This window comes from Rhineura floridana, chromosome 3 (genome assembly GCF_030035675.1).
Source record: "Rhineura floridana isolate rRhiFlo1 chromosome 3, rRhiFlo1.hap2, whole genome shotgun sequence".
In the NCBI taxonomy this organism is placed as follows: Eukaryota; Metazoa; Chordata; class Lepidosauria; order Squamata; family Rhineuridae; genus Rhineura; species Rhineura floridana.
Genome location: NC_084482.1, coordinates 231,723,829 through 231,747,062, shown reverse-complemented (window position 1 = coordinate 231,747,062; position 23,234 = coordinate 231,723,829). Strand labels below are relative to the sequence as shown.

The window sequence follows — 23,234 nt, the reverse complement described above, 5'->3', positions numbered from 1 at the left end:
TCACAGCCCCTGCTGCTGTGAAGGACTGCGGGCCCCTTCTTGCCTTATTCAGCCTTTAGGTAAGAAAAGGGTCCGGCTGCACTTTACACACTTCCCCAACCTCCCCAGCCCCACGCCTAGTGCCCTGCAGGTGTTTTGGACTGCAACTGAGCTGTCTGGGGCTGATTGGAGTTGTAGCTTAAAGCATCTGGAGGGCAGCAGGTTATGGGATGTGTGCATGTGCTGCTGCTTTAGATAGTAGTACAGTTGGAAGGGGCAGAGAAGGCCATTGAGTCCACCCCCTCCGCTCCATGCAGGAATCCACCTTAAAGCCTCCTGAGTGGGGGCTGTCCTGGAACACTGCAAGGAAAGGCTTTGCCCTGGTTTACTCCCTGCATGCCCCCTCGCGTCTTTCCAGATGAGAATAAACCACCCCGTTGTAAAGTAATAGACGATCTGGCCTGGCCTGTGTCTACAATAACATAGATGAAAAGGGTTAGGTAGCTCAATTGCTCAGATTTATTTATTTTAATAAATCTATATCCTTCCCTTCCTCCCAGATGGAGCCCAGGGCAGCAAAGGCAAAAAAAGTTAAAGCAGGGGGTGGCATCCAATGCTGGTCCTACTCAGAGAAGAGCCACTGGAGTTAACAGACATGACTAACCAGGGCTCATTCTTTTCAATGATTTTACTTTGAGTAGAATTTAGTTGGAGGCAACACAAGACAATGAAAAATAAAAAAAACATTTACAAATTTTAAAAACAATTTAAAACATCTAAAGATATTTAAAAACAATCACCGACTCTCACAGCTAATGAGGTCGAGGTCGCCAGGATCAGCATCTTTCACTCATCAAACACTGATGGAAACAGGATTGTTTAAAAATTAGTCCTGAATGTTAATAATGAGGGAGGGAGGGAGCACACCACACCCAGAAGGTCATTCCATAAATGGAGGGCTGCCACTGAAAAGGCCCTGTCACAGGTCAAAGCCACCTGGGCAGTGCCCACCACCACTGTGGCCTCTCCTGCCACTTGTAGGGCCCAAGACAGGGGGGTAGTGGAAGATGAGCGCCCCGCAGCAGGGCTGTTGACTAATAGGCATTACTGTCTCTAGTAGTTTTCCATAAAGCCTGCAAGTTTGGAGAAGTAACACTGTTATGTCTTTGCTGGCTTGAGAGCAGACACTCCAAGGCCAGCCGTTGTCATGGTAACGTGAGATAGCAACTGGGAAAGTTCTAACAGAGTCTGTAAGTGTTTTGTCTTCTGTATATTGCCTCTGAATTGAGAGGTTGTCTTCTGTGTTTACCTTTGGAGAGAGATGTACCAGAAGGGGGGGTGACTGAAGAATCTCTACATTTATTTACTCTTAAGCCTTTGAGCCATAATGTCTTAATAAAGACTCTTAACCTGATCTGATGCCTCTGAGGAGTTTCTTGCTCAACGTAACTCTAAAGTAACGTATGCTGTTTCACGCAACAACCGCCACCATCAACAGGGTTATGGGCCCAGATCCACAGCGCGTTACACAAGAGTAAGTTGCTGGTCTGAACGGCAGACGGAGTTCCAGAGAGGGCAGCGTGATTGATTGTGCCAGACAGAGGTGAGCAGAGATGGCTGTAAACATGTCTGGAGGCTTGCCTATGGAACGACTTAATGAAAAGAATTATGGCAGCTGGAAGCCAAGGATGCGTGCTTTGCTGATAAAAGAGGATTTATGGGAAGTGATTAAAGAAAAAACCCCGGCAGTGCTGACCGCGGCCTGGAAGCGCCGAGATCAGAGGGCGCAGGCGTTTATTATTCTGGCTCTATCGGATTCTCAACTGATGTGTGTGAGAGATGAGCCGTCGGCTAAACAGATGTGGGACGCGTTGCAGGATTTGTCCCAGGAATGGCGGCGGAGGCAGGAGGCGAAAAGTGCCGTGCCGAAGGAGGCTGTCGAAAGCAAACAGGATTACAAGCAGCAGAGGCTAAAGGCTTGTTATATTTGCGGAGATTGTGGGCATCTTCAGCGGGACTGTGCAGTCAAGCGAAACTCCAGGGACGGGGCTGGAAACAGAGCGGCAGTGTGAACTTTGTAAACAGAAGTCTCAAGATTTAGGACCTGTTGACTGGATTGTTGACAGCGGAGCGAGCCATATATTAATTAAAGACAGGAGTTTGTTTTACACTTCAGAAGACGTGCAGGACTTTGTTCAACTAGCGGATGGATCGCAGAAGAATGTGGAAGCCCGAGGACTGGTGAGATTTGATAAACTTGGAATACTGTCAGATTGTTTGTTTGTTCCAGAATTGGCTCATAACATATTGTCAGTCAGAAAACTGGTGAGTTGTGATTTGTCAGTCTTGTTTGACAGAGACAAATGTTATGTATTGAGGGGAGATCAAGTGTGTTTGCAGGGAAGCCTGAATGATTCCCAGTTTGTAATAAAAAGCAGTCAAGCAGGGTGTGCTGTGTTAAATGCTGAGGCACAGACACATCAGGGCTGCGTCCATGATTGGCATCAGAGGCTGGGGCATGCAAACTTTGACACGATAAAGAAAACCCCAATGCATAGTGAAAACATGCGTTTGAGAAATTGTGGACAGTTAATGTTGGATTGTGATGCTTGTCATAAAGCAAAAATGACAATTGCACCAATTAACCGGGAGGCTGAGAGAACCACAACAGCTCCCTATCAGCTAGTTCATGTTGATTTATCAGAGCCAATAAATGCTTCACGCGGAGGTGCAAGATTCTTTATGGTAATCGTGGATGACTTTTCAAGATTTTGTCATGTTTTTCTGTTAAAGCATAAAAGTGAAGCTGAGCAGAAGCTGAAACTGTTCATTAAGAGAATGGAAACTCAACATGGCGTTACTGTGAAAGCGATACACTCAGATCAAGGGGGGGAATTCACAAGCAAAGCATTGAGTGACTTCCTCGAGAGTAAGGGAATATGCCAGACTTTCACAGCTCCTTTTAGCCTGTTTTCTAACGGGTCTGCTGAGAGAAAAAATAGGGTGCTTCAGGAAGCAATGAGAGCCATGCTGATGGATTGCAGTTTAGGGAATTCTTTCTGGGCAGAGGCAATTTTGTATGTGAATTATATTCACAACAGGGTGTTTCATAGTGCTCTTGGAATGTCTCCTTATGAGAAAATCACTGGTAGAAAGCCTAAAATACAACATATTCAAAAATTCAGGGCAAGATGCTGGGTCCACATTTCACAGGGAAAAGGAAGAGGCAAGCTTGCACCCAGAGCATTGCAAGGTTTTGTTTTGGGATTTCAGAATGCATATTTCAGAGTTTGGTGTCCAGAAACACAGCAATTAATCCTGAGCAGAAGCATTAAAGTTGCAGAGAAGCCTTGGGATCAAAGGCAAACAGTCATTCTCACAGGGTCAAGTGACACACAAGCACAAACACAAGCACCGACATTGACATTTAAGCCAAACCTTGACATAAAAGTGGAAGGCACACAAATTCCTCTCAAGGATGCGTTAAATGAGCTCATTTGTGGGAAACGCAGATCGAAGAAATGCAAAGCTGAGGAAATGGAAGATCCTGGGCACGCTGTGCCAAGCACAAGCACAAATGGGGGGGCAGAGAGAGCAGAAGCTCTAGTGCCTTTAAGACGTTCTACAAGATCAAACATAGGGAAACCGCCTGAAAGATTTACTGTGGGATTAGTGGCCAGTCCAGGGATGCACAAGGTGGTTGAGATGGATCCTGAGACACTTTACTTGACTTGTGTACAACCAAAGTTTGATTGAATAAAGTTCTAGCTAAATGTACAGAGATGTTCTGAAATGTACTGCAATGTAATTTGGATCTGTATGATGCACTGTATTGAAATTTATTACCTTTGTATTGTAGAAATGTATTGCTGAAATGGAAATGTTATAGATGCAATGGAAAGCTTTGCAGTCTTAATGGAAAAAGGGAAATATGTTGGGCTGTTGACTAATAGGCATTACTGTCTCTAGTAGTTTTCCATAAAGCCTGCAAGTTTGGAGAAGTAACACTGTTATGTCTTTGCTGGCTTGAGAGCAGACACTCCAAGGCCAGCCGTTGTCATGGTAACGTGAGATAGCAACTGGGAAAGTTCTAACAGAGTCTGTGAGTGTTTTGTCTTCTGTATATTGCCTCTGAACTGAGAGGTTGTCTTCTGTGTTTGCCTTTGGAGAGAGATGTACCAGAAGGGGGGGTGACTGAAGAATCTCTACATTTATTTACTCTTAAGCCTTTGAGCCATAATATCTTAATAAAGACTCTTAACCTGATCTGATGCCTCTGAGGAGTTTCTTGCTCAACTTAACTCTAAAGTAACGTATGCTGTTTCACGCAACAACCGCCACCATCAACACCCTCCACATTGCTTCTTGGGCAGCTTCACCCAGGTTGTCATTTTGCTGCCACTGTGTCTCCTGTCCAGGGTGGGGATCCTGCCCTACCCCTCCCTTTCAGGAGCCCACACCTTCCCTCTCCCCTGTCCTCCTCTCCCACACAGACACACACCAACTGCCCCAGGCCTTCTTTTAGGGGCCTCATTTAATCGTGGCCTCCCACACCGTTTCCACAGCTTTGATCTAAGGGCTACCTGGCCCCTCTGCGCCTGGCCCAGAGATCCCCTCTTTGCAACCGGCCCCTTGTCCAGGACCAATCTGCACATAAGAACTAAGAACATAAGAAGAGCCTGCTGGATCAGGCCAGTGGCCCATCTAGTCCAGCATCCTGTTCTCACAGTGGCCAACCAGGTGCCTGGGGGAAGCCCACAAGCAGGACCCGAGTGCAAGAACACTCTCCCCTCCTGAGGCTTCCGGCAACTGGTTTTCAGAAGCATGCTGCCTCTGACTAGGGTGGCAGAGCACAGCCATCATGGCTAGTAGCCATTGATAGCCCTGTCCTCCATGAATTGGTCTAATCTTCTTTTAAAGCCATCCAAGCTGGTGGCCATTACTGCATCTTGTGGGAGCAAATTCCATTGTTTAACTATGCGCTGAGTAAAGAAGTACTTCCTTTTGTCTGTCCTGAATCTTCCAACATTCAGCTTCTTGGAATGTCCACGAGTTCTAGTATTATGAGAGAGGGAGAAGAACTTTTCTCTATCCACTTTCTCAATGCCATGCATAATTTTATACACTTCTATCATGTCTCCTCTGACCCGCCTTTTCTCTAAACTCAAAAGCACCAAATGCTGCAACCTTTCCTCGTAAGGGAGTCGCTCCATCCCCTTGGTCATTCTGGTTGCCCTCTTCTGAACCTTTTCCAACTCTATAATATCCTTTTTGAGATGAGGCGACCAGAACTGTACACAGTATTCCAAATGCGGCCGCACCATAGATTTATACAACGGCATTATGATATCGGCTGTTTTACTTTTAATACCGTTCCTAATTATCGCTAGCATGGAATTTGCCTTTTTCACAGCTGCCTCACACTGGGTCGACATTATCATCGTGCTGTCCACTACAACTCTGAGGTCTCTTTCCTGGTCGCTCACCGCCAGTTCAGACCCCATGAGCGTATATGTGAAATTAAGATTTTTTGCTCCAATATGCATAATTTTACACTTGTTTATATTGAATTGCATTTGCCATTTTTCCGCCCATTCACTCAGGGGTCATCCAAACGGAGCGGGATATTCCACACTTTCCATATCTGGTTCGTCATCTGACAGTCCTCACTTTGCCTGTTTGTTCGCTCTTTCCCAATTTAAAAAAAATGCTTTTTTTGCGCCCACACACACAGCGGGAGGACCTGTACTTCTTCTCGCTTTTTCCCACCTACGTCCATAACACTCCCCCTATCAGCCAATTGGTCGCAAAAATATGACGTATGCTCCTCTCCCCCTTTGCAAAAAAGCACAACAAGGCGCAAGCGCTTGAATGTACGAGAGCGGAAATTTAAATTTCCTGTGGCTGTAATCGAGTCCCTTGCCACTCACCACTCTGGAGCAGGGCGGTGGGGTGTGTGTGCCTCAAGGTGCCTATATGCGAATAATTACTGCATTTTGGTCGGCTTGTTTTGCGATATTTTGCAAAAGCGACTGTATGCTTTTCTACCTTTACGCAAAAGCTACCGCTCCTCTCCCTTTTTTCTTAAACACACGCTGGAGTTTATTGTTTTTAAACACACACACAGACAGAGCAAGCAGGTCTTTGCAGGAGTGGCAGGGAGGGGGGCGGGGGACAGGGAGGGGGGAGGCTGCAGCCACTGAAGCAGGTTAAGCCATGGGACCAAACGAATAAAGTATATCATGCTGAGGTAAAAGGAATTCCCTCCACTGCTTGCAGCTTGAAACCAGCTGTGCCTGCCGGCTTTCCCTGAGTGAAGGCAAGCTCGACTAGGAGCGAGGGGTGGGCTGCCTGCCACTCCCTTCGGGACAATTGATGAGGTTTGGGGAGGGGAGGCGAACTGAAGCGGTGGCGGCGGCCGTGTGATAGGCCTTTGCCTAGCGTTGCCCAGGAGCCTGGTTGGTGTTCGGTGGCCCCGCACGCTGTCTGTGTGTGCGTGACAGCTTGTGTGGCAGCAGAAGGGTCAGGGAGGGAAAGTAGCGGGCGGTGTGTGTGTGTGTGTGTGGGAGGGAGGGAGCGGCTCTTCTAGGCTACACTCAAGTGTCATTCAGCGCGAAAAACATACTGCAAACTCAACCAGCCGGGCAGGCAGCAAGCGAGAGAGCTGTGCACATACACCATCCCCCTCAAGTCCTTGGCACTCGGGTGTTTTTTTAAAAAATTACATTACATTATATTATATTAAAAAGCCTCACAGCCCTGAGCAACTGTGGGAGCAGTCCCAGCCATCTCCTGGGAGTTGGTTAAAAAAACTGCTCTTGCTGCAGAGCCCACCCAACACCACACCATTGCTCTGATTGGTTCCATTTTCCCAGGGTTTCCCCTGACATTTTCACACATGTGCAACAGTGGATATACGTGGTTGGCTGAGAATGAGGAAGGGGTATGGGGAACCACCCAAGAACTGCCCATCAAACGCCCACGGCTGTAAAGTCCGCGGTATTGCATCCGAGCGCCTGAAGGTACAGCGGATGATTTCCGATTTTAAAAAGGAAATTGCATTTTGTGCGGTAATGCCGAAGCGGATTTAACCACGCGGAAATGTGCAAAAGCACCCGGCGTCATATGGACGACCAAAAGATAATGAACACACAAAGCGATCATGTCACACATTATACAGTTGTCTGGATGAGCCCTCAGTTTAGAGAGGTCTTTTTGAAGCTCTTTGCAATCCCTTTTTGTTTTAACAACCCTGAACAATTTAGTGTCGTCAGCAAACTTGGCCACTTCACTGCTCACTCCTAATTCTAGGTCATTAATGAACAAGTTGAAAAGTACAGGTCCCAATACCGATCCTTGAGGGACTCCACTTTCTACAGCCCTCCATTGGGAGAACTGTCCGTTTATTCCTACTCTCTGCTTTCTGCTTCTTAACCAATTCCTTATCCACAAGAGGACCTCTCCTCTTATTCCATGACTGCTAAGCTTCCTCAGAAGTCTTTGGTGAGGTACCTTGTCAAACGCTTTTTGAAAGGACTTTCCCTTGCAGAAGCCATGCTGGCTCTGCTTCAGCAAGGCTTGTTCTTCTATGTGCTTAGTTAATCTAGCTTTAATAATACTTTCTACCAGTTTTCCAGGGACAGAAGTTAAGCTAACTGGCCTGTAATTTCCAGGATCCCCGCTGGATCCCTTTTTGAAGATTGGCGTTACATTTGCCACTTTCCAGTCCTCAGGCACGGAGGAGGACCCGAGGGACAAGTTACATATTTTAGTTAGCAGATCAGCAATTTCACATTTGAGTTCTTTGAGAACTCTCGGGTGGATGCCATCCGGGCCTGGTGATTTGTCAGTTTTTATATTGTGCATTAAGCCCAGAACTTCCTCTCTCGTTACCACTATTTGTCTTAGTTCCTCAGAATCCCTTCCTGCAAATGTTAGTTCAGGTTCAGGGATCTGTCCTATATCTTCCACTGTGAAGACAGATGCAAAGAATTCATTTAGCTTCTCTGCAATCTCCTTATCGTTCTTTAGTACACCTTTGACTCTCTTATCATCCAAGGGTCCAATCGCCTCCCTGGATGGTCTCCTGCTTTGAATGTATTGATAGAATTTTTTGTTGTTGGTTTTTATGTTCTTAGCAATGTGCTCCTCAACTTCTTTTTAATATGTTTTTAAACAACTTCCAAGCATTTTCGAGTGATGTGACCCTCTGGACTTTGTTTTTCAGCTTTCTTTTTACCAATCCCCTCATTTTTGTGAAGTTTCCTCTTTTGAAGTCAAATGTGACCGTGTTGGATTTTCTTGGCAATTGGCCATTTACATGTATGTTTAATTTAATAGCACTATGCTCACTGCTCCCAATCGGTTCAACAACGCTTACATCTTGCACCAGGTCCCGGTCCCCACTGAGGATTAAGTCCAGGGATGCCGTCCCTCTGGTCGGTTCCATGACCAACTGATCTAGGGCATAGTCATTTAGAATATCTAGAAATTTTGCTTCTTTGTCATGACTGGAACACATATGCGGCCAGTCTATGTCTGGGTAGTTGAAGTCACCCATTACTACCACATTTCCTAGTTTGGATGCTTCCTCAATTTCATATCTCATCTCAAGGTCTCCCTGAGCATTTTGATCAGGGGGACAATAGATCGTTCCCAATATTAAATCCCTCCTGGGGCATGGTATCACCACCCACAATGATTCTGTGGAGGAGTCTGCCTCTTTTGGGGTTTTGAGCTTGCTGGATTCAATGCCTTCTTTCACGTATAGAGCAACTCTGCCACCAATACGTCCTTCCCTGTCCTTCCGATATAGTTTATATCCAGGGATAACCGTATCCCACTGTTTTTCTCCATTCCACTAGGTCTCAGTTATGCTCACTATATCAATGCTCTTCTCTAAGACCAAGCACTCCAGTTCTCCAATCTTGGTTTGGAGGCTCCTAGCATTAGCGTACAGGCACTTGTAAGCAGTGTGTCTCTTCAAGTGTCTTTGGCACTTGTGGTTTGGCCTGTGGTAATTTTGCCCTGAATTGATATCCTGTGCCCCTGCTCCCACAATGCCTACTTCTAGGCCTACCCCTTTTAAAATGTCATCATTTCTTTGGTCTTTATCCCAGGGGGGAGGTTTATTCCGAACTGGACCTTCCTCAGCTCCTGTCGGGTTTCCCCCCTCAGTCCGTTTAAAAGCTGCTCTGCCACGTTTTTAATTTTAAGTGCCAGCAGTCTGGTTCCATTCTGGTTCAAGTGGAGCCCGTCCCTTTTGTACAGGCCCGGCTTGTCCCAAAATGTTCCCCAGTGCCTAACAAATCCAAACCCTTCCACCCGACACCATAGTCTCATCCACGCATTGAGACTGCAAAGCTGTGCCTGTCTGGCTGGTCCTGCGCGTGGAACCGGTAGCATTTCAGAGAAAGCCACCATGGAGATCCTGGCTTTCAGCATCCTGGCTTTCAGCTGGGACTCCCTCTAGCTCATGGAGCAGGGACTTCCCTTTCCTGCCCCGACTCTCTGCAAGAAATGCAGGTGGAAGTGCCGGAGGAGCCGCACTTCATGCTCAGCAATGCTGGAGAGGGGGTTGTGCAGGCTCGGAACAAAGGTATGCAATGGGGAGCAGAGTGGAGGGTGGGAGAGGGCAAGGACCCCCTTAAGTGTCCCCTGCCAGCAGACCCTCCAGATCTGAGGATGCAGCTCTGTCCCATCCCGTCTGCCTCTTCCCCTAAGCTGGGCTGGCTGTGTTGGGGCTGGCCAAAGCATCCCTCGGAACATCACACCGCTGAAGTTGGTTCCCAGTTCCCAGTTCCTTATTTGCTTGAAAGTTCAAAACACTAAAAAAGAAGAAAAGTTGACAGCTACAGCAAGTTCAAGCCAAAGTTAACATTCTCTGAGCCCCAAAATATATGTTGGCGTACCCTGTATGATATATCGCTGTGTTCGGGGGACTCTCCTCATCAAGAACAACAATACATTTATGCAATCAAAATAATAAGGCTTCTGATATTATCATAAATGCATAATGATGTTATAAATTCATAAAAAATAAGTAACTGGTGATGCCCACCCTAAAATCTGCTCTGAGCCAGGACAAATCACACACCCCAGGAAAGCGGAGGGTGTCCTCTAGGCGATACCTATCCACCCCATCCACCCCATAGGTTCTGCTGGGCACAGGGCATGGATGAGGACATCTACGGAAAACCTAAATAGACAAAATATTATTAAAGACAGAATTACCACACATGGAGTGGAACACAGCAATCATGGGATACGACAAAATATGTTCTCATGCATCAGGAAATGTCCTCTCTTCTCTTCTTTGACTGTCCGAGAGAGAGGAGACACCTTTGTTTCTGCTCTCTCTCTCTTGAGCCATGAGGGCAACTCCCAAGCCTGGGCGTTGCACCTCCAACTTAGTTGGTTAGTTAGAACTAGGTTTGACTTTCTACCTACTATGTATTTCTATAAATAGAGTAGCTTTTCTTATTTTATTAAGTCTTAAGCCTCAGTGGTCTCAATGCAGGGTAAAAGCCTTCTTTCTTAGGAAAGCGCACACATTGGCACACACACATCTCAGACCGTTGACAATCTCTGCTAACATCTATACTGTTGTGCACCACCCCAATCTCTGAGCAGTGAGATTTCCAAGGGCCCTGCACTCACCGTGGGCTTGGTTTCCTTGGGAAGATGATCAGTGGAGACTGTGGTGTCCTTATGAAATATGGTTTGTTTATTTACACACATTTCAACCTGAGCTTAGGATGGAGGGCTTCAAGACATCACCAGTCCAGTATCCAGCTTTTCCATCAGGGTTACGGGAGCATCTTAAAGCCGTGGTGCCTCCAGTTCCCAACCTTTCTCAGACACACTAACTGCAAAAGCCTCTCCTAGGCCCCAGGAGGGAAGGGGAGGCTCTCCTGAAGTGTTTCAATGACAAAAGGAACTCCCTGGCCCTTTCACCAGTTGATAGGCACGTGATAGACCCATTAACTCACCTGGCCACTCTATTAGATTAACAAAAGAAACCCATCTGACCAGCTGACCACACACACACCAGCCCAAGTCTCCAAATGAGAGGCTGGGACTCATAGGAATTATCCTTCTCAACTCTCCAAACTCACAACAATACAAATTTGCACAACATGAAATTGGTGGATTCCATGTGAGGGATCATTAAGACACAGCTTGAAAATAAAACTGCCGTTACAAACATCTAAGATGTGATCCTACTTGGAATGCTGTCTTCAGTTCTGGTTGCCCGACTACAAAAATAGCATTCTAGAGCTGCAAGAGGAAGGGAAATGGGCAACAAAAATGATCAAGGGTCACAACATTTGGGGATTTTTGCTGTAGAAAGAAAGCTTAGAGGAGACACAATAGAAGTGTATGATCACACCAGACCTTTAAAGCACATTCAACACAAATGTAAAGCACATGGCTTCCCCCAACGCATCCTGGATAATAGTTTTTCCTCACTGCCCTACTTTCCCAACACCCTTCATAAACTACAACTCCCAGGACTCTTAGAATCATAGAATAGTAGAGTTGGAAGGGGCCTACAAGGCCATCGAGTCCAACCCCCTGCTCAATGCAGGAATCCAAATCAAAGCATTCCTGACAGATAGTTGTCCAGCTGCCTCTTGAAGGCCTCCAGTGACGGAGAGCCCACCTCCTCCCTAGGTCGTTGGTTCCATTGTCGTATGGCTCTAACAGTTAGGAAGTTTTTCCTGATGTCCAGTCAAAATCTGGCTTCCTGCAACTTGAGCCCATTATTCCGTGTCCTGCACTCTGGGATGATCGAGAAGAGATCCCGGCCCTCCTCTGTGTGACAACCTTTCATGTCTTGTAGACTGCTATCATATCTCCCCTCAGTCTTCTCTTCTCCAGGCTAAACATGCCTAGTTCTTTCAGTCTCTCCTCATAGGGCTTTGTTTCCAGTCCCCTGATCATCCTTGTTGCCCTCTTCTGAACCCATTCCAGTTTGTCTGCATCCTTCTTGAAGTGCGGAGACCAGAACTGGATGCAGTATTCAAGATGAGGCCTAACCAGTGCTGAATAGAGGGGAACTAGTACTTCACACAATTTATTTTATTTATTTATTTATTGGATTTGTATACTACCCCATAGCCGAAGCTCTCTGGACAGTTTACAACAATTAAAAACATTAAAAACAAATATACACATTTAAAAACATATTTTTAAAAGGCGATTTAAAATCTCAAGGTAAAATGCCTGGGAGAAGAGGACTATACTTCTGTTAATGCAGCCTAATACAGCATTTGCCTTTTTGGCAGCCACATCACACTGTTGGCTCATATTCAGCTTGTGATCAACGACAATTCCAGGATCCTTCTCACATGTCATATTGCTGAGCCAGGTATCCCCCATCTTATAACTGTGCATTTGGTTTCTTTTTCCTGAGTGTAGAACTTTTTAGAATTACTGCATGCACGGGCTACATGTGAGAATTCTCAGCCGCAGCTCCTCCTTTGCCTGGGATCAGGCAGAATGAGAGTGGTTCATCTTTTCTCTTATGTTGGGGATGAGGAAATAGAGATCAGGCCCTGCTTCTCCTGAGCACCTCCTCCAATCTTCAAGCCCCTTCTGGCACAGCTTCTTTCTGCTTCCTGTGACTCAGCCTTGCAGGTCTTCTCATTCTGGTCTGGCGCTGGCCTCCTCCACTCCTCACTCGCTTGGGATTCCTCCCTCAAGGCCTGGACTCCAACCACTCCTACATCTTTCCCTGGGGTAACCAGGGGTGCCAAACTGCCAAGAGGATTTTCTGGGCCCGGTCCACGGGATGTGGATCACACCCTCTGCTGCACTCACAGACAATGACACAAAGGTACATGCCCTTCACGTCATGAGCAAATGTGCACCCTCTTTTGCAGATGGAGGGGGGGAGCCCAAAGATCAATTGGGGGTCACACACAAGTAACAAGATGCCTTACACATACAATATCGAACAGGTGAACCTTTCCCCACCATGTTAGTTCTGGATGAGAAAAGGCGCACTCTGTTTAACATCTGCCTGCCACTCAGCTGTGAAAGGCATGGGAGCCCTGCTCTCCTTCAGCGCCAACAGGAATCCATGCAAAGAACTCCAGTTGCATGAGCTATAAATGAGTTCTGTATTCTTTTGTATCTCAGCTGGGGGATAGTTTAATCCTCTTGAAATGGTAACATGGTAACATGGAACATCCTGGTGTAGCTTTTGCTCGGATTTCTTTATGGGTGGGTGATGCGGCCACAAGGGAGCATTCCTCCTGATTTGCTTGCAGGCTGTTCGCAGGTCTTAGGAGTGCTCTGTCGGTGCTCACAGGTAACGCGAGAGTCCCAGAAGGGAGGCATTGCCACCTGTGAAGCAGCAGTGGAGTTTCAGCCACTTTGCTCTTGAAGGGTTAACGAGCCGAAGGAAGGAGCGGAAAGGTCCCTTTCCTGCCCCGCCTGCCTGCCAGACATGGAGGCTGGAAGCGCGGAACTCTCTTCGTGCGCAGCGATGTTGGCGAGCGGGGCTGCGCGGGGGGAGCCTGGAGACAAAGGTAGGCAATGCGGGTGGAGGGGAGAGGGTGAGGCCCCCCTGAAGCGCCCCGCCCCGCAGACCCTCCCGATCGGAGGCTGCAGCTCTGCCCCGTCCCGTCCGCCTCTCCCCTGGGCTGGGCTGGCTGTGGTGGGCCGGATCGAAGCATCCCTCGGAACATCTGCGGTTCTGGTGATGAATTTCGGGGCCTTCAGCTTGGAGATGGCGGCGCCCCATAGTCGGAACAGAGCTAAGGAGACGAGAGTTGTGTCTCATTTGTCCTTTGGCAGTGGCGTCACTAGGGTTGGTGTCACCCGGTGCGGTAACTCATGGTGTCACCCCCATGGACCTCCTCCCGTACCAGACCATACAGAATCCTTAGTAATGTTTTTTGTACCAATGTTACTCGTAAATTGTAATTCCCGTATATCACTGAATGTAATAGCACACACACACACAGAGCCAGCTGTGGGATCGTCACACAAACAACCTAGAACATTTTTTCCCTTTCACAAGGACATGCAAAAGATTGAACCCAGGACCTTCTGCATGCAAAGAACATGCTCAGCCTACCACTGAGATATAGGGTAGAAAAGCACTCACTGTTCTGCTGGCCTGGGGCTAATTCTGAGGGCCAATGGAACCACAGATGTGATGGGAGGCAGGGAGAAGTGAGTGGGCAAAGAGTGCAGGTGCAATGCCGAGGTGCCGTCTCAGCAAAACTGACGCCAGTCCTAGTGGGTAAGCCCCATTCAACAGGGTGGGATTTACTTCTGAGTAAACATGCACAGGATTGCAAGGTGGGGGGAGCAGCACATCCCCCTCCCTCAATGCCAGCTTAGCCCTTCCCTACTTTAAAGTTGACAATGAGGACACTGACCTGCGAAAAAGACAAATAATTGGGTGTTAGAACAAATTAAACCAGAACTATCACTAGAAGCTAAAATGATGAAACTGAGGTTATTATACTTTGGACACATCATGAGAAGACATGATTCACTAGAAAAGACAATAATGCTGGGAAAAACAGAAGGGAGTAGAAAAAGAGGAAGAACAAACAAGAGTTGGATTGATTCCATAAAGGAAGTTGCAGACCTGAACTTACAATGTCTGAATAGGATGGTTTACGAGCTCCCGCTCGTAGTACATGCTCTGGTCACCTCTCGATTGGACTACTGTAATGCGCTCTACGTGGGGTTACCCTTGAAAACAACCCGGAAATTGCAACTTATACAGAATGCAGCGGCGCGCTTACTTACCAACAGCCGCCGCCGTGATCTACACTGGTTGCCGGTTGTTTTCCGGGTCCGATTCAAGGTGTTGGTATTAACCTTTAAAACCCTGTACGGTTTCGGCCCAGTTTACCTGAAAGAGTGCCTCCACCGCCACCAATTATGCCACCCGACCAGATCAGCCACGCAAGGCCTTCTCTCAATCCCACCAACCAAAACAGCTAGGTTGGTGGGTACTAGGGAGAGGGCTTTTTCTGTGGTGGCCCCCACTCTCTGGAACTCCCTCCCGTTTGATCTTCGACATGCCCCTTCCCTGGATGTATTCCGCAAGGCCCTGAAGACGTGGCTATTTCAACAGGCCTTTGAGATCCTTGGGATGGGTTAATCTCCATGAATTGTCATCTATTATATACTGTAAATATAAATGTTTTATGAAGGTATTGATGACTGTCCAATATTTTATTGTAACTAATATGACTGCTTTGATATTATTGTATTTTATTCCATTTTAATGTACGTCGCCTAGAGTGGCTATTTGCCAGATAGGCGACACACAAATTAAATATTATTATTATTATTATTATTATTATTATTTACAACAGGTGTTACTGGAGGTTGCTTATTCATAGGGTTGCCATAAGTCATAATCGACTTGAAGGCACATAACAACAGAAACCTTGAAACGCAGTAAGCTGCTTTAGACTGGGGATCATTGGTTCATCTAGTTCAGTATTGTCTGCCCTGACTGGCAGCAGCTCTCCAAGATTCCAGGCAGGGGCTCTTTCCCAGAAATGTCGGCGATCGAACCTGGCCCTTCTGCATCCAAGGAGGTTCTCTTCTAATGAGCTTTGTTTCGTTCCCCAAATGGTGAGCCCCCCTTCAAAAGAGCCACCACCTGTCCACTGCTGAAGTGTATCCAGGGGGTGGAAGGGGGTGAGCAGCCTCAATGTCAAAGCAGGGGCAGAGAAAGGGCGGGCCTTGGCCTTGGTGGAGGCAGGTGTTCGTGGGGGCCATTACTGGCCCTGGGCTCACAGCCCCCCAAAAGTCTGGTGCCAGCCCTAGACCAACCCCTCTCATACCATCAGAGGAGCCTGGCTGCTGGGTCAGGCCAAGAGCCCAGCATCGTGCCCTCAGTGGCCAACCAGAGGCCCCACTGGGAAGCCTGAAAGCAGGCCTCGAGGGCAACAGCAACACTCACCCCCAAATGACATTCCCAGCAACTGGTATTCAGAGACATTTCCTGCCTCCGACAGCGGAGGGAGCAACAGAGCCATCGTGGTCAGCAGCCATTGAGCCTCTAGAAACGTGTGCAACCCGCTTTGAAAGCCATCCAAGTTGGCAGGCATAGAATCACAGAATAGTAGAGTTGGAAGGGGCCTATAAGGCCATCAAGTCCCACCCTCTTTGGCATCCCAAAGGGAAGCCGCTGCTCCCACCTGCCCCATGCAAGGCAGCTTACTCTGCACCAGGACAGCTCCCCCCCATAAAAAATCTGGAGGTTGCAAGAAAGCCAGGCAATGGAAGCAATGGAGTTTGGGCTCTGTTTTGCATGACATGGGATTGGAGTTGATTGCACGGAGAAGCCCTCAGGTTCTTCAAAGGGGTGGAGCCTGGGAGTTTATTCCCCCCTCCTCCGTCCCCACTTTCCCCCCCTTCTTTGCGAAGGAAACTGACCAGGCCGGAACAGGGAGGTGCAACGACCAACCAGAGACTCAGAAAAGGGGTGGAAGACATGCAGCCTTCCGGTCCTCAGTCGGAGGCTGGAACTGGTTTCATTGCCGTCGTACCTCTTTCATTCCCCCTCCTTGCGTTTCTTTGGACCGGCACCCTTCCGCATTGCTGCTCTCATCTGGGAACCGGAAGTGTTTCGGAGTCTAAGGACAACCCTACCCCTTTGGCCTATTAACCATTAGAGTTCCATTGACCTTTTTGAGCAAATCTAGCTCGAGGGACCATCTCGACACCATCTCGTGGTGTCACCTGGTGCGGCCCGCACCTGGCGCACCGCCCTAGTGACGCCCCTGTCCTTTGGTTCAGCTGTGAGAGTTGAATAGTGAGGCTCTTCATTCAGTACTGCCATTCTGCCAGCCCTCATGTGGGAGATTCAGGAGATGGTGATCTGTTCTGTTAGAATTAGGGGAGGTTAAGGACAGCGTTCTTACTCCCTTTCTGCCACCCCTGCTTCACAAATCTGACCCACTATGCTTTTCAGATTATCCGGTAGAGCTGCCATCATTTCCTACACCCCCCTTTCCCAGACAGGAGGACTCTGGGAGGCCAATTTAGTACTTATGATTCTGTGGTCCTAGGGACAGCACACCCTGCGCTTCCCAGCCAAGTATCTACCTGATCCTAAGTCACTCCTTACCTCCAGGATATTGGTCCTGTCAGGTGTAAAGCTGTTTGGCTGGTCCACTGCAGGCTTGTTCCTGATGGTGGATGAGGCACAAAGGCTGCATATCTCAGTCCATCTTTTAAAGATATTTCCTCCTAGATAAGTTTATGGCATACTGGGCTCTCTTGGATCAATTAAAGCTGAACTCACATAGTGTATGTTTGTGTGTCTGTGTGTGTTATGTGCCTTTAAGTCAGTTACAACTTATGGCGACCTTATGAATCAGTGGCCTCCAATAGAATCTGTCATGAACCATCCTGTTCAGATCTTATAAGGTCAGGTCTGTGGCTTCCTTTATGGAATCAATCCATCTCTTGTTTGGCCTTCCGCTTTTTCTACTCCCTTCTGTTTTTTTCAGCATTATTGTCTTTTCTAGTGAATCATGTCTTTTCATGGTGTGTCCAAAGTAAGATAACCTCAGTTTCATCATTTTACCTTCTAGTGACAGTTCTGGTTTAATTTGTTCTAAACACCTAATTATATGTCTTTTTCGCTGTCCATAGTACCTGCAAAGCTCTACTCCAACACCACATTTCAAATGAGTTGATTTTTCTTTTCACTGTCCAACTTTCACATCCATACATAGAGATCGGGAATACCATTGGCTGAAAGATCTTGACTTTGGTGTTCAGTGATACATCTTTGCATTTGAGCATCTTTTCTCATAGCTTCCCTCCCCAGTCCAAGACTTCTTCTGATTTCTTGACTATTGTCTCCAATTTGGGTAATGACTGTGCTGAGGTATTGATAATCCTTGAGGTTCAATGACCTCTTTGCCAACTTTAAAGTTACATAAGTCTTCTGTTGTCATTACTTTAGTCTTCTTGACATCCAGCTGTAGTCCTGCTTTTGTGCTTTCCTCTTTAACTTTCATCAGCGTTCATCTCAAATCATTACTGGTTTCTGCTAAGAGTATGGTATCGTCTGCATTTATTTATTTATTTATTTATTTATTAGATTTATTAGTTGCCCATCTGGCTGGTTGTCCAGCCATTCTGGGCGACGTACAAATAAAAACATGTAATTACATTAAAACATTAAAATCTCAACAGTAATAGTAAAACCTAGCCCACCCCAAGAGCCTGCCTGAAGAGCCAGGTCTTCAAGGCCCGGCGGAAGCTCATCATAGTGGGGGCATGGCGGAGATCATTTGGGAGGGAATTCCACAAAGTGAGGGCCACAATTGGAAAAGCCCTCTCCCTAGTCTTCACCACTTTACCTGTTTTAACTGGTGGGATGGAGGGAAGGTCTTTTGAGGTTGATCTTGTTGAGTGGATCGCTAATGATGATGGAGGCACTCTTTCAAATAGACTGCGCTGAAACCGTGCAGGTTTTTAAAGGTTAAAACCAACACCATGAATTGGGCCTGGAAAATAACTGGTAAACGGTGTAACTCCTTTAACACTGGAGTAATGCGATCTCGCCAGCGGCTACCTTTAATCAGGCGGGCTGCCATATTCTGTACCAGTTGCAGCTTCCGGACCATTTTCAAGGGTAACCCCGCATATCTTCAATTATTGATATTTCTCCCTCCAGTTTTCACACTTCCTGCATCTTCTTCCAGTCCAGCGTTCTATATGATATGTTCTACATATAGATTAAAGAAATACAGTCTTGTGTTTCATGTAACCTTTTGGGATGCGAGCTGCCCTCTGGGCAGCTGAAAGGGCCATGTTCCTGTCAGACAGGATCATCCTACATTTGTAAATTCCAGCTGTGCATAAGTACTGGGCTGTGCACCTTAAATGGAGTAACAAGAGAGCAGAGTTTTGTTAGAATTATCTCTAACTGAGTCTCTTTTCAAAACCAGTTATGAAGCACCTACTGTTAAACTAACTCCGTACAAGGCTTTGAGCTTTGACAGTTAAACTCTGATATCAACAGAGCTCCCAGAAATATGTTTTCAAAGTACAAATCCTAATATATTCACAGGATTTCTCCACAGCATTTTATCTCCTTTCCTTTTCATTCCATCAGGATACATCTGGGGGTCCAAGGCTAGGGGAGAACCATCTGAAGTATCACTGGAAAAAGCTGAGGAGCAGATGCAGGAGCAGAAACTGAGGAGTCAAGATGGAGCAAACAGACAAGAGGAGAGACAGACTCACACAGGGGACAAACCTCATACGTGCTTGGAGTGTGGAAAGAGCTTCAGGTGGAGTAGCAACCTTTCTTCGCATCAAAGAACTCACACAGGAGACAAGCCTTATAAATGCTTCGAGTGTGGCAAGAGCTTCAGTCAGAGTAGCCACCTTACTTCGCATCAAAGAACTCACACAGGGGACAAACCTCATAAGTGCTTGGAGTGTGGAAAGAGCTTCAGTCAGAGTAGCCACCTTACTTCGCATCAAAGAAGTCACACAGGGGACAAACCTTATAAATGCTTCGAGTGTGGCAAGAGCTTCAGTCACAGTAGCACCCTTACTTCTCATCAAAGAAGTCACACAGGGGACAAACCTTATAAATGCTTGGAGTGTGGCAAGAGCTTCAGTTGGAGTAGCGACCTTACTTCGCATCACAAAACCCACACAGGGGACAAACCTTATAAATGCTTGGAGTGTGGAAAGGGCTTCAGTGACAATAGGAAACTTACTTTGCATCAAAGAATTCACACAGGGGACAAACCTTATAAATGCTTGGAGTGTGGAAAGGGCTTCAGTCGGAGTGACCACCTTACGGTGCATCAAAGAACTCACACAGGTGACAAACCTCATAAATGCTTGGAGTGTGGAAAGACCTTCAGTCAGAGCAGCCACCTTACTTCACATCAAAGAATTCACACAGGGGACAAACCTTATAAATGCTTGGAGTGTGGAAAGACTTTCAGTGACCTTAGCACCTTTACTTCTCATCAAAGAACTCACACAGGGGACAAACCTTATAAATGCTTGGAGTGTGGAAAGAGCTTCAGTGACAGTAGCAACCTTTCTTCGCATCAAAGAAGTCACACAGGGGACAAACCTTATCAATGCTTTGAGTGTGGAAAGAGCTTCAGTCGGGGTAGCCACCTTAATTCGCATCACAGAACTCATACAGGGGAGAAACCTTATAAATGCTTGGAGTGTGGAAAAAGCTTCAGGTGGAGTAGCCCCTTTACTCAACATCAAAGAACTCACATGGGACAAACCTTATAAATGCTTGGAGTGTGGAAAGAGCTTCAGTCTCAGTAGCCACCTTACCTTGCATCACAGAACGCATTAGGAACAAGTAGGATCCAAGTAGAAATTCCAAGTAGGATCACATCTTAGATGTGTATAATGGAGTTATGATATCGGCAGTTTTATTTTCAATCTGTGTCTTAATGATCCCTCACATGGAATTCACCAATTTCATAGCTATAACTCTGTTCATGTTGCATTTTGGATACTCTGTTCATGGAATGCTCTGTTCATGGAAACTATGGAATGCTTTAAAAGAAATGGGGGTCCCACAGCATCTGACTGTCCTATGCGCAACCTATACTCTGGACAAGAGGATACTGTAAGGACAGAACATGGAGATGTCCAAGCTGGTTTTAGAAAAGAAAGAGGTACTACAGATCGTATCACAAACGTATGTTGGATAATGGAACGGATGAAGGAATTTCAGAAGGAAATCACACTGCTTCATAGATTACAGCAAACCCTTTGACTGTGTAGATTATGAAAAACTATGGAATGCTTTAAAAGAAATGGGGGTGCCACAGCATCCGATTGTCCTGATGCGCAACCTATACTCTGCACAAGAGGCTACTGCAAGGACAGAATATGGAGAAACCGATTGGTTCCCCATCGGAAAGGGTGTAAGACAGGTGTGTATTTTATCACCCTGTTTGTTTAATCGATATGCAGAACATATACAGAAAGAGGGATTGGACCAAGATGAAGGAGGTGTGAAATTTGGAGGGAGAAATACCAATAATTTAAGATATGCAGACAATACCATACTCTTAGCAGAAACCAGTAATGATTTGAAACAAATGCTGATGAAAGTTAAAGAGGAAAGCACAAAAGCAGGACTACAGATGAATGTCAAAAAGACTAAAGTAATGACAAGAGAAGATTTATGTAACCTTACAGTTGACAGTGAAGACTTTGAACTTGTCAAGGATTATCATTGCCTTGGCACAGTCCTTAACCAAAATGGAGACCATAGTCAAGAAATCAGAAGAAGGCGAGGACTGGGGAGGGCAGCTGTGAGAGAACAAGAAAAGGTCCTCAAATGTAAAGATGTATCACTGAACACTAAAGTCAGGATCATTCAGACCATGGTATTCCCGATCTCTATGTATGGATGTGAGAGTTGGACAGTTAAAACAGCGGATAAGAAAAAAATTAACTCATTTGAAATGTGGCTTTGTGCATACCATGACCCGCGAAAAAGACAAATAATTGGGTGTTAGAACAAATTAAACCAAAACTATCACTAGAAGCTAAAATGATGAAACTGAGGTTATTATACTTTGGACACATCATGAGAAGACACGATTCACTAGAAAAGACAATAATGCTGGGAAAAACAGCAGGGAGTAGAAAAAGAGGAAGAACAAACAAGAGATGGATTGATTCCATAAAGGAAGTCGCAGACCTGAACTTACAAGGTCTGAACAGGGCGGTTTACAACAGATGTTACTGGAGGTTGCTTATTCATAGGGTTGCCATAAGTCGTAGTCGACTTGAAGGCACATAACAACAACAACAAAGGAAAAGTTCCTGCTTGCCCCATCTCTCTTCATAGTGCGAGTGGAGGGCACATGATGTCCATGCCTTGCCTGGGAGTATCAATGAGGAAGTCAATGGCTTTCTTCTTCCAGGGATTGGTGACCTTTGAGGAAGGGTCCTTGCACTTCACCCAGGAGGAACGGGCTCAGCTGGATCCAGATGAGAGAGCTCTGTACAAGGAGATCATGCAGGAGATTAATGAGATGGCGATTTATGCTGTTAGAATTAGGAGAGGTTAAGGGTAGCCTTCCTACTCCCTTCCTGGCACCCCTGCTTCGTAAATATGACCCAGTATGTGTTTCAGATTATTGGTAGAGCTTCCATCATTTCCTACACCCCCCTTTCCCAAACAGGAAGACTCTGGGGGGGGGGCAATTTAGTACTGATAATTCTAAGATCCTAGGACAGCACACCCTGCTCTTCCCAGCCAGAGCCCTCTTTAACTTACTCTGTAAGGCCTAAAACCAACACTTTCCCTCTATTGCTGCCACCAGTCTGAAGAGTCAGCTTTTCTTTAGCACCTCAAAATCCTTTTACTCGGAAGTGGGGAACCCAAGTTTTAGCTCAAGGATCTACCTGATCCAAAGTCACTACTTACCTCCAGGATATTGGTCCTGTCAGGTGTAAAGCTGTTTGGCTGGTCCACTGCAGGCTTTTTTCTGATGGTGGATGAGGCAGAAAGGCTGCATATCACAGGCCACCTTTTCAGGATATTTCCTCCCACAGAGGTTTGCAGGGCACTGGGCTCTCTTGGATCAGTTAAAGCTGAACTCACGTAGTGCAAGTGCATGTGTGTTATGTGCCTTCAAGTCGACTACGACTTATGGCAACCCTATGAATCGGTGACCTCCAAGAGCATCTGACATGAACCATGCTGTTTAGATCTTGTAAGTTCAGGTCTGTGGCTTCCTGTATGGAATCAATCCATCTCTTGTTTGTCCTTCCCATTTGTCTACTCCCTTCTGTTTTTCCCAGCATTATTGTATTTTCTAGTGAATTGTGGCTTCTCATGATGTGTCCAAAGTATGCACCTCAGTTTCATCATTTTAGCTTCTAGTGATAGTTCTGGTTTAATTTGTTCTAACTCCCAATTATTTCTCTTTTTCGCGGTCCATGGTACCCGCAAAGCTCTCCTCCAACGCCACATTTCAAATGAGTTGATTTTTTCTCTTCACTGTCCAACTTTCACATCCATATATAGAGATCGGGAATACCATGGTCTCCAAGATCTTGACTTTGGTGTTCAGTGATGCATCTTGCATTTGAGGATCTTTTCCCATAGCTAACCTCCAGAGTCCAAGACTTCTTCTGATTTCTTGACTATTGTCTCCAGTTTGGTTAATGACTGTGCCGACTGTGATAATCTTTTACAAATTCAGTGTCCTTGTTGCCAACTTTGAAGTTACATAACT

The 23,234-nt window shown here is 46.3% G+C and overlaps 2 protein-coding genes across 2 annotated transcripts in view; both read left to right on the top strand.

The window, feature by feature from the left end:
• LOC133381949 (H-2 class II histocompatibility antigen, E-D alpha chain-like) overlaps window positions 1-23,234 on the top strand; it is a 411,219-nt gene that overhangs the window by 150,982 nt on the left and 237,003 nt on the right. The window lies entirely within an intron of this gene.
• The window catches only part of LOC133381957 (zinc finger protein 208-like), a 38,154-nt gene continuing 28,249 nt past the window's right edge, over window positions 13,330-23,234 (top strand). The window contains exons 1-2 of the mRNA XM_061621582.1: window positions 13,330-13,517; window positions 19,100-20,201. Of these exons, the coding sequence (XP_061477566.1) occupies window positions 13,436-13,517; window positions 19,100-20,201 (1,184 nt within the window). The 5' untranslated portion in view covers window positions 13,330-13,435. The remainder of the gene's footprint in view (window positions 13,518-19,099; window positions 20,202-23,234) is intronic.